The 18,180-nt window shown below is 48.2% G+C and overlaps 1 protein-coding gene across 1 annotated transcript in view; it reads right to left on the bottom strand.

The window, feature by feature from the left end:
- The window catches only part of KLHL1 (kelch like family member 1), a 1,778,891-nt gene that overhangs the window by 59,519 nt on the left and 1,701,192 nt on the right, over nt 1-18,180 (bottom strand). The window contains exon 10 of the mRNA XM_069639396.1: nt 11,642-11,813. Coding sequence (XP_069495497.1) covers nt 11,642-11,813 — 172 coding nt within the window. The remainder of the gene's footprint in view (nt 1-11,641; nt 11,814-18,180) is intronic.

The following is an 18,180-nucleotide window of genomic DNA, read 5'->3' as shown; positions in this document are numbered from 1 at the left end:
CTTTCTCCCTCCCGCCCACCCCCGCTCATGTCCGTGTGTCTTTCTCCCTCCCGCCCACCCCCCGCTCATGCCCCGCTCGTCTCTCCCAACCGCCCACCCCCCTCTCTTGCCCCGTGTGTCTCTCCCACCCCCGTGTGTCTCTCCCACCCGCTGCTCATGTCTGTGTGTTTCCCCCCACCCGCCGCCCGCTCATGTCCGTGTGTCTCTCCCCACCCGCCGCCCACCCCCTGCTCATGTCCGTATTTCTCTCACCACCTGCCGCCCACCCCCCACTCATGTCCGTGTGTCTCTCCCCACCACTGCTCATGTCCGTGTGTCTCTCCCCGACCCGCCGACCACCCGCCGCTCGTGCCCCGTGTGTCTCTCCCCCTCCCGCCCACACCCGCTCATTTCCGTGTGTCTCTCCCCACCCACCGCCCACCCCCCACTCATGTCCTGTGTGTCTCTCTCCCCCCCGCCCCCGCTCATGCCCCGTGTGTCTCTCCCCCTCCCGCCCACCCCCCACTCATGCCCCATGTGTCTCTCTCCTTCCCCCCACCCCCCACTCATGCCCCGTGTGTCTCTCTCCCTCCCCCCACCCATGCCCCGTGTGTCTCTCCCCCTCCCGCCCACCCCCCGCTCATGCCCCGTGTGTCTCTCCCCCTCCTGCCCACCCCCCGCTCATGCCCCGCGTGTCTCTCCCCTTCCCCCACCCCCCGCTCATGCCTCGTGTGTCTGTCTCCCTACCCCCCGCCCCCGCTCTTGCCCCGTGTGTCTGTCTCCCTCCCCCCCACCCCCGCTCTTGCCCCGCGTGTCTTTCCCCCTCCCGCCCACCCCCGCTCTTGACCCGTGTCTCTTTCCCCCTCTCGCCCACCCCCGCTCTTGCCCCGTGTCTCTTTCCCCCTCCCGCCCACCCCTGATCTTGCCCCGTGTCTCTTTCCCCCTCCCGCCCAACCCCGCTCTTGCCCCGTGTCTCTTTCCCACTCCCGCCCACCCCCGCTCTTGCCCATGTCTCTTTCCCCCTCCCGCCCACCCCCGCTCTTGCCCCGTGTCTCTTTCCACCTCCCACCCACCCCCGCTCTTGCCCCTTGTCTCTCCCCCTCCCGCCCACCCCCCGCTCATGACCCGTGTGTCTCTCCCCCTCCTGCCCACCCCCCGCTCATGCCCCGCGTGTCTCTCCCCTTCACCCACCCCCCGCTCATGCCTCGTGTGTCTGTCTCCCTACCCCCCGCCCCCGCTCTTGCCCCGTGTGTCTGTCTCCCTCCCCCCCACCCCCACTCTTGCCCCGTGTGTCTTTTCCCCTCCCGCCCACCCCCGCTCTTGACCCGTGTCTCTTTCCCCCTCTCGCCCACCCCCGCTCTTGCCCCGTGTCTCTTTCCCCCTCCCGCCCACCCCTGATCTTGGCCCGTGTCTCTTTCCCCCTCTCGCCCACCCCCGCTCTTGCCCCGTGTCTCTTTCCCACTCCCGCCCACCCCCGCTCTTGCCCCGTGTCTCTTTCCCCCTCCCGCCCACCCCCGCTCTTGCCCCGTGTCTCTTTCCACCTCCCACCCACCCCCGCTCTTGCCCCTTGTCTCTTTCCCCCTCCCGCCCACCCCCGCTCTTGCCCTGTGTCTCTTTCCCCCTCTCGCCCACCCCCGCTCTTGCCCCGTGTCTTTCCCCCTGCTGCCCACCCCCACTCTTGCCCCGTGTCTTTCCCCCTCCCTCCCACCCCCGCTCTTGCCCTGTGTCTTTCCCCCTGCCGCCCACCCACGCTCTTGCCCTGTGTCTTTCTACCTCCCGCCCACCCCCGCTCTTGCCCTGTGTCTTTCACCCTCCCGCCCACCCCCGCTCTTGCCCCGTGTCTTTCACCCTCCCGCCCACCCCCGCTCTTGCCCTGTGTCTATCACTCTCCTGCCCACCCCCGCTCATGCCCCTTGTGTCTCTCCCCCTCCCGCCCACCCCGCTCATGCCCCGTGTGTCTCTCCCCCTCCCGCCCACCCCCGCTCATGTCCGTGTGTCTCTCCCCACCAGACCCCCAACCCCCACTCATGTCCCGTGTGTCTCTCTCCCTCCCCCCCACCCCCGCTCATGCCCCGTGTGTCTCTCCCCCTCCCGCCCATCCCCCGCTCATGCCCCATGTGTCTCTCTCTCCTTCCCCCCACACCCCACTCATACCCCGTGTGTCTCTCTCCCTCCCCCCCACCGATGCGCCGTGTGTCTCTCCCCCTCCTGCCCACCCCCCGCTCATGCCCCGCGTGTCTCTCCCCTTCCCCCACCCCCCGCTCATGCATCGTGTGTCTGTCTCCCTACCCCCCACCCCCGCTCTTGCCCCGTGTGTCTGTCTCCCTCCCCCCCACCCCCGCTCTTGCCCCGTGTGTCTTTCCCCCTCCCGCCCACCCCCGCTCTTGCCCCGTGTCTCTTTCCCCCTCAAGCCCACCCCCGCTCTTGCCCCGTGTCTCTTTCCCCCTCCCGCCCACCCCCGATCTTCGCCCGTGTCTCTTTCCCCCCTCCCGCCCACCCCGGCTCTTGCCCTGTGTCTCTTTCCCCCTCCCGCCCACCCCCACTCTTGCCCCGTGTCTCTTTCCCCCTCCCGCCCACCCCCGCTCTTGCCCCGTGTCTCTTTCCCCCTCCCGCCCACCCCCGCTCTTGCCCCGTGTCTCTTTCCCCCTCCCGCCCACCCCCGCCTTGTCCTGTGTCTCTTTCCCCCTCACGCCTACCCCCGCTCTTTCCCTGTGTCTTTCCCCCTCCCGCCCACCCCCACTCTTGCCCCGTGTCTTTCCCCCTCCCTCCCACCCCCGCTCTTGCCCTGTGTCTTTCCCCCTGCCGCCCACCCACGCTCTTGCCCTGTGTCTTTCTCCCTCCCGCCCACCCCCGCTCTTGCCCCGTGTCTTTCACCCTCCCACCCACCCCCGCTCTTGCCCCGTGTCTTTCACCCTCCGGCCCACCCCCGCTCTTGCCCCGTGTCTATCACCCTCCTGCCCACCCCCGCTCATGCCCCTTGTGTCTCTCCCCCTCCCGCCCACCCCCGATCATGCCCCGTGCGTCTCTCTCCCTCCCCCCACCCCCGCTCATGCCCTGTGTGTCTCTCTCCCCTTACCCCCACCCCCCGCTCATGCCCCGTGTGTCTCTCTCCCTCCCCCCACCCCCGATCATGCCTCATGTGTCTCTCTCCCTCCCGCCCACCCCCCGCTCATGCCCCGTGTGTCTCTCTCCCTCCCGCCCATCCCCCGCACATGCCCCGTGTGTCTCTCTCCCTCCCGCCCACCCCCCACTCATGCCCCGTGTCTCTCTCCCTCCCCCCACCCCCCGCTCATGCCCCGTGTATCTCTCTCCCTCCCCCCACCCCCGCTCATGTCCCGTGTGTCTCTCTCCCCTTCCCCCACCCCCTGCTCATGCCCCATGTCTGTCTTCTGTTCCCCCCGCTCATGCCCCGTGTCTGTCTCCTGTTCTCTACACACCCCGCTCATGCCCCATGTCTGTGTCCTGTTCCCCCCACCACCCGCTCATGCCCTGTGTCTATCTCCTGTTGCCCCCACCCCTCCCGCTCATGCCCCGTGTCTGTCTCCTGTTCCCCCCACCCGCTCATGCCCCGTGTCTGTCTCCTGTTCCCCCACACGCTCATGCCCCGTGTCTCTCTCTTGTTGCCCCCCACACCCCCGCTCATGCCCCATGTTTGTCTCCTGTTCTCCCCACCCCCTGCTCATGCCCCGTGTCTTTTTCCTGTTCCTCTCACCCCCGCTCATGCCCCGTGTCTGTCTCCTGTTGCCCCCCACCGCCCCGCTCATGCCCCGTGTCTGTTCTCCCCACCCCCGCTCATGCCCGTGTCTGTTGTTTCCCCCACCCCCCGCTCATGCCCCGTGTCTGTCTCCTCTTCCCCCCACCCCTCGCTCATGCCCCGTGTCTGTCTCCTGTTCCCCCACCCCTGCTCATGTCCCGTGTCTCTCCTGTTGCCCCCCACCCCCGCTCATGCCCCATGTCTCTCCTGTTGCCCCCCACCCCAAAAGAGTGAGCCAGACATGTGATGTCATCAGTGATGTCATCAAGGACATTTGTGATGTCATCTTTGATGTCGTGGGTGTTAGTCTTAGCAGTGCACAGTGGTGGCGCGAGTTATGGTTGCTTAGCTTACCATAACTGGCGAATTTCAAGGGTTTTTCGGTTTTACTAGGAACCATAACGTTCCTTTGACAAAGTTTTTTCACTGAATTTCATAGGTTTTTAGTAGCGCAACTTTACCATAACGTCCCTTTAACAAAGTTTTTTCACTGAATATATATATATATATATATATATATATATATATATATATATATTGTTTGGCCATTTATTTTAAAAATCATATTTTGTTTATTGCAAGTGGGTAACTTTCAGAGGATAATTTTCTCTAGTGTCTAAGACAATTGCAGCTGGGGCATCATAATGGTTTGTATGTCTTTTACATATTGTCTATTCCACTTTATAATGCATGGTTTCACCCTGCCTTCTTCCCATTTGCACTAACTGCAATCACTGTACTCTTTCCTTTTTACCTTTTTATTGGAGGTGATATAAGTTGGCCATACCTGCTGTAGGTTCTATGCAAAAAACAACAACTTCATATAGACATGACAACATGGGTGTTGTAATTTTTTTTAAATACGGTGCATTTAAAGAAACTTATCCAAAATTGACACCTTTAATTTCCATTTAAAAGGAGCCATTTCAGCTAACTCACACATGTCACAGTGCCACCCAGTAGCCATCACTTGAAGTTCGCCTCATATGCAGAGCTGCATGAACAAAGCACTGTGCGCATGAAATAAGCTTAAACACAAGCTTTTTGCTCCAGAATATTGCCGTATAGGGCGGTGCTATTTTATACATAGCTTTTTCAACCCAAGACAGACAGCTTGCAAGGCCAAGGATTCTGAGTCATTGGTGTATGTAAAGCGCACATGAGCAAAGTGTATTCAAAGGGAAAAGATTCTTAGGATTAACTTATTTGATGTAGATGTTGTGCACATGCTAAATGTAAATCGTTCCGAACTGAGGAAAATTCAATTGAATAACGTTGTTAGAGGGATGGTATGATAACGTTGCAGTTGTAAAAAAGGGTGTTTTAATAAACACAATTCAGTTTAGCAACATTAGGAAGCACAGTCAGTTATAAAAAAACTTTAAAATTCATTGGGAACAAACTTCAGTTGAAGTGACAATATGGTTGTGTTAAGGTTATGCTTTAAAATCCATTGCAACTGAGTAAAGCGACTTTAATTTCAGGTATGTTATGGTTTCAGGGAACAATCTAAAAATACATATATAAATTCACCAGTTATAGTCAGCTCTGCAATCTTGACACAAGCTCCAACATGCACTGATCATACTGACACACACAAAATCACATATCCTATCACACATTTTGTCACTGAAGACATCACATTTGACATCACCAATTGCATAATTTGTAAATGGTGACACTTTAAAAATACTATGCAAAGAGGTCCCGCAATACGTCTGCACCATACAATAACTATTGCCTATGAAGCTTTTCTTTCTTTGTGACAGTAAACACATCTACGGGTGCATTGAGAAGATGATGATTTATATAAAAATCTCCATTAATGGAGGTCTTAGACTCAGAGAATGTATTTGGGCCAGTGTCCTGCCGATTTGCATGTGCCCATAGTATACATACGCTGGGCCTCATTACGAGTATGGCGGTAAGGCAACAACGGCGCCGGTATCGCTACCGGCACAGTTGCTACCGTACCGCTATACTACGAGTTCTGCTCGCGGGTGCCCTTGCAGCCACCAGGTTTTACCTGGTGCCCATACCGGCACCCGTGAGCAGAACTTGATGGTAGCGACGGTACCGTTAATAATGGTACAGTTTCTACCATCGTCCCCTTTCCCATTGAGCCCTCTTCAGGCACTAGAATCCTATTCAGGATCAACTACAATTTTTCTGGTAAGCACCAGCACTTTCCATCTATATCAACCCGCAAACCCAGATCCTCTGTATTCTAATCCTTTCCCCCTTGCTTTCCCACCTTCACCCTCCCGTTCTTCTCTCCTTGGTACCTCGACACTAATGCAATTCTGCCTAATTGTGAACTTACGAAATTTATAAATGTGAAAATGTATTTGTTTGTATTCACACATGTGCATTTGCCCAATTGTCGATTCATTTGTCACTACCAACACAACTCACACCCTGCCACCTCAATGTGATATGTGACCAACAATACTGTATGAAAACTTTATATAATTAATGACCTTCAACTGTTGCACTGAGATGCATTTCACAACTATCACGTCACTACACCACCCATCACAGCCTTGATAAAGACTGCAGTCGAAACGCTGTTGGCTTTTGTTTCACCTTCACCTAGCATGCCTTGCTAGGCCTGTGAATTATGTGTGTTACTATATTAAACCCTCCTTGATCAGAACAAGTCAGGAATGCCTTCTCCATTATTTCAAATATCCATCAACTCAAGTAACTCAGGACTACAAACTCTGGTGTCAACTCTATGGCACACAGCAGTTTTAAAGGTTACCTTTGTATCTCTGACAGGTCAGGAACACAAAGTCACTGCAGGCAAGGGTAGCTATTTAACTTCTGCACCTCTGACCTAAGTTATAACAATTATGAGCCTTAATCAGCCTTGTGGCAGGTATATAAATATAAGACATGCCTGTTTATTGCATGGCAACTGATTAAGTGGTGTACACTATTATGGAGCCCCATCAATTTGATACCTCACCATCTTCAACTCTGTGAACAGGGCTTAACATAACATGGCTGCTGTTAAGTGATGTCTAGACATAATGGGCGTCATCATGAGTTGGCGGTAGCCCTTAAATGTAGCGGTAAAACTATTACTGCCGCATTTAAGGGTACGGCCAATTACAAGTCTGGCAGCCTTTACCCCGAGCTCTGAGCCGGGGGTAAATGCGCCAATTTAACACCCATTTTCGGGCACAATTAGCGTGTGCTAATTGCGCCGAAAATGCCCCATAGGGAAATACCTATTACCGCCCAACCATTGATCTGGTGCTAATAGTGCCAGACCGATTGGCGGTAATGCTATTAGCGCGGGCAGTATACCGCCAGGATACCGGCCAACTCATGATAAGGCCCAATGTCTCGGCAGCTGCCTTGCGGGTCATTATCCAGAATCCTGGCACCTTTGATACTCCATTATGGAGGACACACTATCCTGCATGGGGTAAGAACTGCTCCCAGGAGGTCTCCTGGGAATGGTGCTTTAGAGGCAGCACTGACATGACATACTCATCCTCAAAACAGGATGTTGATCACTTTAATGCCTTTAAATAAAGCATGTATTGGAAGGGGATAGGGGTAAGAGTAGCCAGAGGACAGAGGTAGGCCTGGAGAAGGGTCTTACCACATTGCCTTTTTGTAATGATTCTCAGCCCCTTTCCAGTCCCCCCCATTTCCTGTAAGCAAGGCAATCTGGGTGTTATATTATAAGGTGTAGGGCACTTGTTGCTAGAACCAGGATTGGACCCCTTTCAGCAGACTTGCTTTGGACCAGGCCCCTGCTGCAATTTGACTATAAAAGGAGAATGACACACCTTCATTCTGTGTTTCATCTCCGGATTTCCAGAAGGAACAGAATAATGCACTTGGAACCTTGTTGGGGATAAACTATATCGCAAAGTACTCTATTAAGGAGCTGAAGTCTGAAGCTATGTAATACAAGGAGCGCTCTGGGCTCTAACCATCCCCAGGGAACATCCACAGTGACTGGTGTGGAATCAAACCTTTACCATGGCTGCACTGGAAATAGGACCCTGTAAATGCAGGTGTACGGACCCATGCATTTTCCAGGGAAGAATCAAAGATCAATGGAGACTGTTTCAATTTAAAATGAAGAGGCAACGGAACAATGCCTTTTTGTATTCCATGTGTACATATATGCTTTTTCAACTACTATGACAAGGGTGCACTGATGGGATACCTGCTACTTTAAGAGACAGCACCCCAAAAATGAAATAGTTTAACGTATACCAGGAACTCACTTGAACCATCCAAAAGACAGAGTTTTGAATAGGTTTAAATTGACAGCAGGAAATTCTGAAAGTTCCAGTGTAAAACAATCTCTGTATTTATGGTGACCTGTAAATGCTAGACTGGAACAATATGATTGACAGTAATATACATATCCAAAGTATGGGTGAGGTACAGAGGTACAGAACATTCATTCTCTACAAATCACGGAACTGCTCCTCCAAAGATACAAAGGCCCAAATGTGTTAGCAATGTAATAAAGTAGCAAAAAGAAATGTTCATGTTAAAGTGAGAAAAGTTAGGTGACCTATTTTGTAATTTCACCGAATGTTCCCACTGGTTTTGAATGATGAGCCCCCATGCAATAGATGCAAATGTACCATCAATGTATAGCTAGCCCCCTGTAATGTGACAATGGGCCTCATTACGGGGCAGGCGCTAACTGTGCCAGTGCTATGGCCAGGTTGCAGCTGGACTGACTTCTCGGTGCCACTGGCTCATGACGAGTAGAGCAGCCCAGGAAGTCAGGCATGGGCATATTGTAAGTCCCAATTCCCATAGCGTCCTATGGGACTCTATGCGAGTGGGGACAAGGAAGCACTGGCACCATTAGCAATGGTGCTAACGTGACCAGTATGCCTGCCATGGCCACTGCGCCTGGCAGGGACAGACATGTCGGGCACAGCGGCCACGGCATACAGATTCTGAGTTTGCCAATCCAGAAAGAAGGGTGCTGTTGAGCTTACCGGACGGGCAAACTCATAATGAAGTAATGTATTTTATGTAAAGTATGTGAAACAATGCAAATCACCACAGTGGATTTTTACACCAATTGTTGGATTGTTGTGCAAGGTTTTTAGCAATATGCCACACTTTAAATATCATACTTTACTGTTAAGTGTATGATAAATCATTAGTACCAAGTGGTCGGTGTGTGGCAGCCTCCCAGCCATTGAGGCTTGGAATGGGGCAATTACCACATTGTAATCCCCTGCTCCGAGCCTCCTCACAGCTGGAGGCCGCCATCTTCCCCTGCCGGGTATTCAGGTAAGGGCTCCGCTCTCCTCCACAGATTTCCCTTCCCCCACCACCTTCCCTCCACTGAACTGTTTTATTTCCTCCTCTTTGGGAGCAGATGGGATGGAAACACTTATATGTCCAGCGCGTCCACTCCCACTCTGCGAAAGGCTGCCAATGAAAGGAAGAAGGGACCACATGTAGTCCCTTCTCTCCTTTCCATGGCGGCAATTTTTTGTCTGCTTTTTTCCTATTTTTTGAATGGCTGCCATGGAAGGGAGAGGGGTCGAGGTGCAGTCCCTTCTCCCTTTCCATGGTGGTCATTTTGTTGATTTACTTTTTTATTATTTTCAATCGATGCCATGGAGAGGGAAAACAAACTTAGTTTTCCCTTCCCCAGCGGGGATTATTTTTCTTCATTTCTGAAATGCCGGAGCATTTTGAAAAGGAAGAAACAAGCTTTTAGTACCTTGGTCCAACAGGCTGGGTTACTAATAGCAATAATCCCCTTGCTGGGGGGCCTTACTGAGCCAGGTAATGCCGAAGCATTTGTTAAGGCCCTCGCTATACTCTGGCCTGTAACTATGGGCCCCGGGGCATTACTTGACCCGGTAATGCCTCCCCGGTTCAGGGATTTTTGCTTAAATAGATCTCAATATGCAAAAACACAGGGTGTAATTTTAAGAACAACCAGATGGACAGCTTAATGCAAGGAGAACAAAAATACACTTTATAGAGGACTCAAATCAGTCAGTGGCTGAGAAACTTGCTAGCACTGGATTTATTATCCCCAGAAATCAATTAATCTGCATGTGTATGAGATAAATGGGCCATTTAAATCGACATTATTACTTGCATTTAAAAATTATTTTTCTGCTAAAACTATAACCATACTGGTTACACACAAGTTGAAAGTTGTGTGTTCTAAAGCTGGCGATGCCTTCTTTCAGATGAAACAAATTTGAATTGCCTACATTTTATAATAATTCTGAAAATTATGAATATTCCATAAATTAGAAATACATATGCCTTACATTCACGCTGGGTATACAAATGTGCGTTTGGGCCTGGGGATCAAAAGAAATTGGTGTTTTAATAATGCAGCTTGTTTCTGTGATTCATTATATATTAAGATCTGATTTTGTAAGATTGAAACAACCTCCCACCTTTGCTCATGTTTAAATATTTAGAAATGTGAACATCAAATGATTAGCGGGGTGTGTCTTTTATAGGAGTGTATGTTTGTGAGGCCGGTCAATGGAAATGTTGGACCAATGAAATAGTATGGCATAAGCGAGGGAATATTGGGCATTTTAAAAAGCAAGAACATACATTGAAGGGGGCTCACACTGGAATTAAAACCTGAATGAAAGAACACAACCAGTTCCATTTCTATGAGAGCTGAATAAGAATATTATCTGGAGGTGATAATGCCTTATACATGGGGGCCTGCTGTCTGGAACTGTCCTAGGAACTGCTGAAGACTCAGACTGGCTCAACGCATCAAAGGAAATATTTCAGAGTGAGTTTTGAAAACTCTCTACATGTCATAGGTAAATCCCTTAGAAATATTATCCAAGATTCCTGTGGTGCAAGAGAATTAGGAGATCAAGCCAAATATGAAATATTGGTATGTTTGTGTGAAATACAACTGTACTTCTCATTGTGAGATTTGACTGCATGTAGAAAACCTGGCATTTCTGTGCACAGAGTGTAGGTGCTGACTAATCATTATTAACAGACAGAGAATGGGATATTATATTTTGCTAGTGTGAATTGCATCCTGTTTTCATTGTACTTAAAGCTGAGGAAGATTACATTTCAAGAAATACAAATATGTTTTTACTGTTCTGTGTGCTGTGTAACACATGGAACACTTCCAGCACTGACAGTGTAGCATTTTGTAAGAGACAGTTACATTCATTCATGCTGCATTTACAGGAATAGTCTCATACATTTAATTAGGAATCAGTGGCCACACATCATAGTCTAAATGGAACATTGCTTGATAATTTGTCCGAGACCCAATTAGTGAAATGCCACCAAGGAAAGGAAGAGGGACTAAATGCTCTGGCATTTAGCAAAAGCAAAATAAAAGTACAAAAAATTGCCACCAAGGAAGGCCAAATACAGTCTGTTCTCCCTTTCAATGGCAGCTATTGTAAATATTTTTTTTAAATTTAAAAAAATGGCTGGCATGGAAAGGGAGAAGGGACTACACGTAACCCCTTCTCTCCATTCCATGGCGGGCACTTTTTTGTTGACTTTTTTCATTTTTTTAATGGCCACTATGGAAAGGGAGAAGAGCCTGCATATAGTCCCTTCTCCCTTTCATGCCAGCCATTTTTTTGTTTGCTTTAAAAAAAATATTTACAATGGCCACCATAAAAAGGGGGAGTTTCGTATCGGAAAAAAATGCTTTTAGTACCCTGGTCTTACATGCTGGGGTACTGATGGCAATAAGCTCCTCGCAGGGGGGGGGGGGGCGGGCATTACCTGAATTGTGATAGAATAAGTATTTATGAGAAAAAAAATACATAAAAGCAGCATAAAATAGTGAATAAATGATAGTATCAAACATTAGCATAAAAAGGATTGATAGAAGGTTCAGGAAACTTGAGAACATTGAAAGAAATATAAATCTTTTACCGTTGTCCATTCATTTATTTGAGGATCATATGATTCCATGGTGTTAAGGTAGGTTTGTCCATCGTATCCACCAACGGCATACAATCTGTCCCCAAGAAGACACACTCCTACAGCATCACGAGGCATACTTAATGGTGCCACCATTGTCCAAGTGTCAGTTTTTGGATCATACCTATACAGAGTTGAACACACGTTACAATCAACACCAATATATACAGATACTATATTCCCTTAAAATAATGTTATGGAACTGTGATTGTTTCAAGCATATCCACCCAAAAAAGAATGTTCCACAATAGCATCTCAAAGGATTATAAGGGACGTAAAAATATTCTTATATGTTTGTGTTAATGCCAAGAGTGCAGTCAGACAGTGTCAATCCCATGTCAAGATTTGTAATTTATGCAGATAACATCAACATGATTGCCTGCCATCATATATTGTTTTTCCTTTTATTTATGATTATCCTCTAATCTGTCACACCTGTAACCAAACATTTTGAATCATACTATGCATACAAATGTCCATCCGATCATAGATGCTTTGGCCAGTTGGCAAAACCTACACAGGCTTCTATTGCAACATATCAGTGAATTTACAAGACATTAACAAACATCTGATCAGAGTCTTTTGCCAAAAGAAAAGCCCTTCCGCTAAAAGTAATGTAATGTTGCATCTGGCGTGCTCTATAATAGCGCTTAACTCGTTGACCCATTCACCAACCTGAGCCGAAATTAACCATTCAATGTTTCAGCAAAGCCAAGCCGATCAGCAAGTACGCCGTGGGGTCATTATATAGCAACTTTCGACGTGGGTGAGTTATATATTGAGCAAGTTAATTTGTGGGTGAATCCATGGGGGTCATTCCGAGTTGGGTGGTAGCCATGGTGCTCTTAGCACCATGGCTGCCTCCCGTACTGGGTCCAGTGTGGCTGAATGGGAATTTACCGGGTCATTCCGACCCTGGAAGACCCAGTAAGTCCCCACTCAACCAACCATTCCCCATTCCCATATGAGCCCCCCTAGGGCTCAATGGGAATGGAAAAGGCACTAATAACGGGCCCACAAATAGCCCGTTATTAGCGCCCTGGTCCCTTAGAGGGACCCGTAAAGGACGTGTGGTCAGACCACACGTCCTTTACGTTTCCTGCTAAGGGATATCGGAATTGGGCGGTAAGGGATTACCGGCAACGGTCTCCTTACCGATGCCTGGTATCCCTTACAGCCCAACTCAGAATGACCCCCATGAGTGAATAAGAGGGTAGCATTATTTAAAAGGTATGATTCTTGAAACCAATCGCATCATGGTACTGAACTTTAAAACAGTCAACCATATTCTATCACTGCAAGGGTACATCAGCAAAAAAAAGCAAAGCAGCCTTTTCAGTCTTTTTCTGGAATGAAGAAAGCTTACCAATTCAACAGGGAGCAATTGTGGATCTTTGACCTAATCCTGAGTCCCAGGTTCTTCTTTTTCAAATGCTGGAACTACTACCAACCCTTGATCTTTGGACTGGAGCAACCAGCAGGACCGGCAGGGATATTAACATTTCATATTTAATTTGAGTGAACTAAGGGTATCTCCATACAGGCATTTCTGTACCAAGCACCCCAACTTGAAATGAAAGTGGAATGGCAAAGGTTGAAATAATGTGCAATATAAGACAGATATATATGTTGAAAAGGATGGTGATTTGAAAGGGGGATACAAGTGGAAATAAATCACGCTGACACCTGGTTCAGCAGTATTTAGCTGTTGTACACCCCTCTAACCATAAGTGAAATCACGGTAGCACACGTGGATCTCCACCTGCGTCATCTACCAAAAATAAATGTTGAATATAGGGCAAACGCACAGGTGCACAAATAGGGATGCTGACTAGTTCTCATACATCACCAGGCAGTGATCCGTACCATCTACCTGCAGTGATGTTATGCCCTGGCAAACTCTGTAGCCTGGAAAGAAGCAGGCGGTGAGTGCCTAGTTATGCTGTTATTTCCTTTACCACAACACCTTCTGTGATTTCAGATATGGTACAGAGAGTAGTTATAGGACAACAATGGGCACGAATTACCATGCCACCATTTTTTGTTAGGAGGAACTCTATCCGACCTCTTTTAAATTCAGATGATGTAGCCCTCTCCTCTATTGACATATCTATGATAGTGGAGGCATAAGAAATATCTTTTTAAAATCATTCTGTCTACACAAATGGCATGCATGCAGTAACGTATTGTTCACAGTTCAATCATTCCCTCTATCCCCCCACTCTTCAGAAATTGGGTTTTAACTGCCAGCCTGATGACCCCGCAATTCGCTGCCTTATAAGTCCAGACCTGGTCTACTCTCGAGAAAAACAGTAGGCCAATATTACCCAAAAGGGTCTTGTGAATATTGCCAGTATTAAGTGAAAGACGCAGCTAGTGTCATGGCAACCCACTTTAAAGAAAATAAAACACAAACGCTGATAACAGTGGAAATGAAGACCCATGTTAATTCTGTGTGCCCTCATACCAATAGTGGAAAATCCTATGAATGAGGTAAAACACATACCATCAGCATTGTTTTCCTGACCAACAGAACATAACTGCTAGCACCTATTCACAACATCACAGAATGCACTCTGCCACATGCAGTGGTAAATACCGCACAAAGCCAGACATGTGGTCAAAATACGAGCAATCATCTAACATCCTGAATGAAACAAGCACCAGATAAGCAATGGGGGGATATGTCAATCACCAACAACACATGTGTGGAGCTAATACAAAGGAACATAAAAACCCACAAATCTTTGCATCAATATATATATTTTCTTTAATCAGATTTCTCCACTACCACTCAAAACATTCGCAAACAGGTCACATCATGAATTACATAACATTCAGACATGATGGTCCTGCATCAAAAGGATAGTCTTAATGCATTCGAGCACACTATGAATAAACACCTGATTATTGCAACTCATTGAATAAAACATAGCATACGTGCACGTTGTTAAATGATTAAACAAAAAAAAGGGTCATCACCAAGTGCTTACACAGGATAGAAAAAACACAACATATTAATACAAAATGAACCAAATCTTCATCAGCTCCTGAGTTACAGGCATACTTTGTATTTCCCCATCACCACCTTCTTCATTTATTTACAGGTAATAGGGCCTGATTCACAGAACGTTTTCCTATGGGACTGAGCTATTATAAATCGCTTTTTTGTGAATCAGGCAGTAACATGCACCATTAACATCAACCTCATAAATTCTGGAGATCGGATTGCAGAAATGTGTCCTCGTTGTGGTGTATGCCTATTTAAGTTCGCATATGAAGGTAGGGGCGGTAACTCACGGACATTTTAGCTATCTATTTCTTTCCCGATTTGACAAGCTCTCCCATAGGGAGTTATTTTGAGTTGATTTAGCATGACAAATTTAGATATGTCCGACGCCCCACTCTCCAGTCTGCCAGCAACTCGCTGCCCCGTCATACCATGTGTAATGATATTAAAAAATGGAATCTGCAAGCTCAATTATGCTAGCCTGCACATTATAATTGGGACAAAATCTCAGATGTGATTTAAAAATAGAAAATGATAAAAATCCTTGATTGTGTAGAGATGTCCATGCTAGACACAACTTTTAAAGTGTTACTAGATTTGCCTGTGGGGACGAGGCACAGTTTCGTGCAGGAATTTATTTTGCATCATCCCCTGGAGAAGGCATTTGTAGAAGGCCAAGATCTCACTACCACACCTCTTTGCACTTATCCAGTATACAAGACCCGAATATGAAATAAAATCTTGAAACACCTGAGATGCTCAACAATGCCTTTTCAGCAGTTTTATTTAGGTGGTTATCCAAGGAACCACTCTTTAAATAAAGGAGCCCCAAGTAGGAATATAAATCTACTGTTTCGAATCCACATACATTTAGAAACCAGATGGATCCCCTTTCCAAAAATCTTCTTTTTTGGTTTTTCCATGTTTCCATATTTTAATTTCAGTCCCCAAAATACCCTTTTGCATAGTAGGAGTCCTTGTTGGAACCCTACTGGGGTTAAATCTAGAATAGTTTTATTATCTGTGTAGCCAAATGCACTAAAATAAGGGATCTGTATGATATTTCCATCGCGGAAAAGTCAGCGACGGAAATGTTCACATGGGAAATGTACGGACTACAAATGTTCGTACATTCCCATGCAAACATCCAATAGAAAACCCTACATACATACACCACACCCACAACACACCCATAATACGCCCCCATCCAAACCCTCAACATATCCCCACCACCCTACTTACCTTTCCTTCCTTCGCGCTGTGTCACTGGAGAGCCGGTTCCCTTTCACTTACGTGATCGGGAACCAGCGCCGCAGGGTCCTTTTCTTTTTTTTCTTCTTTTTTTTTTGGGAAGCTGCAGGGGTGTCCCACGTAACCCCCGCTCACTATACTGTATAGGGCCTCTACACAGCCCACGGCTTTTTTTTTCTTCTGGTGGGGGGCTGGTGGGGTGTCCCCCGCAACCTCTGCTCAATGTTGTGAGCGGGGTGTTTGCGGGGGACACTCCTCCAGCCCCATACAGACCCCACCAAAACACCTAAACACATACCACAAAAAGTTCGAACTTTTGGTAAGTAGAATTTTTAGTGGTGTCTTTTGGTGGGGTCGATACATTTTTATTCGGACATTTCATCCAAAACCAAAATAAGTGCCCTTCGTGGATGGTAGATTGACTTCCCAAAGGGCGTACAGGTATCAAAGTCTGTGAGATATGAAATCAACTTTAATGTATGGTCCCCTGCCTGCTCTTGCACATTGGGCAGTTGTCCAGTTGTATACATGTCACAGTTGGATGAAATGTAATAGCCCATTAGGAACCCCAATTTTTTTAACTTGCACCACAAGATCTTTCTATCTGATGAGTGAAATGCTTTCTCACGATCCAGACAATCCACATAAAATCTCCACTGTCAAACTGCACTATTTCTCCAAATAGGCGCTCAACACGAAGCAGTGATCAACTGTACTAGAACCTCTCTTAAAACTGGTTTGAGATGGCAGCAAGACGTTATTAATGTTAACCCACTGCTTCAGACTGAGCACCAAACATTTGGAGAAGATTGTAGTACCAGAATTACTGAAGAAATTGGCTTTAAAAGCTGAAAGTCAGAGTTTGAGCCCCTTTTGATGATGGGCATTACCAAGCTACATTTTCATGATTTTAGCAAAACACGTGCTTCAATACGGATGACAGCAGAATGAGAAAAATATAAGAATGTCTGATTTCAACCAATTGGAGCCTGCCTTTTCCACTTTTTAAGAAAGCTAATACAGACAATCTCTTGTTTAGAAAAAAATAACTGAACTGCCTAGGTATTACCCTGGCATAGTGCCCTCCAACACTAGAGGATAAAAGAGCATTGCCTTCCTCTCTTATTGCACGCCTTTGTTACTAGTTTCCATAACAATTTAGGGGCCGATTCATGGAACAAACGTGCGCCGAACATCTACGCGCAAGCAGGCGCAAGCAGGCGCAAGCAGGCGCAAGCGGAAAAAAAGAGGCGCACGCGCACGCGTGCGATTCATGGAAGTCCCTGCGCGTGTCTTCCTCGGGATGTGCGCCAAACCCGTGCATGGCGCACACGTCACTGCAACATCGTGAAAGGCGTGCGCGACGCGCACAGTGAAAGCGCACAACCGCAGCGCACACACCAGAAAGTGGGCGGGACATGGGGCGTAACGCGCGGAATGGGGAACAACACGCGAAAATAAGGGCGTAACTGGGGATGTACTGCAGGGAAGCAGACGGAACGCCCACACGCACTCGAACCACACGTATTCATGGAATCGAATAGGGCAAAGCCACGCACAGCCAAAGACACGCACAAGCTGAAACACGGCCGCCACACGAAGGCAGGCGGTAGAGTCCCAGCGCATCAAAAAGTGGCGCGCGGGAAGTTAAATACGCGATTGAGCGGGTACGTGGATTTCAGGGGTGCGCGAGAAATTCTACACGCGATTGGCCTGGGTACGTGTATTACAGAGGTGCGCGAGAAAATCTACACGCGATTGGCCTGGGTACGTGGATTTCAGGGGTGCGCGAGAAAATCTACACGCGATTGGCCTGGGTACGTGGATTTCAGGGGTGCATGAGAAATGCTACACTCGATTGGCCTGGGTACGTGTATTACAGGGGTGCGCGAGAAAATCTACATGCGTTTGGCCTGGGTATGTGGATTTCAGGGGTGCGCGAGAAATGCTACACGCGATTGGCCTGGGTACGTGTATTACAGGGGTGTGCGAGAAAATCTACACGCGATTGGCCTGGGTACGTGGATTTCAGGGGTGCGCGAGAAAATCTACACGCGATTGGCCTGGGTACGTGGATTTCAGGGGTGCACGAGAAATGCTACACGCGATTGGCCTGGGTACGTGTATTACAGGGGTGCGCGAGAAAATCTACACGCGATTGGCCTGGGTATGTGGATTTCAGGGGTGCGCGAGAAATGCTACACGCGATTGGCCTGGGTACGTGTATTAC

The sequence above is a fragment of the Ambystoma mexicanum genome, chromosome 7q (assembly GCF_040938575.1).
Source record: "Ambystoma mexicanum isolate Mex_15411 chromosome 7q, UKY_AmexF1_1, whole genome shotgun sequence".
In the NCBI taxonomy this organism is placed as follows: domain Eukaryota; kingdom Metazoa; phylum Chordata; class Amphibia; order Caudata; family Ambystomatidae; genus Ambystoma; species Ambystoma mexicanum.
This window is presented reverse-complemented; position numbering and strand designations above follow the sequence as displayed.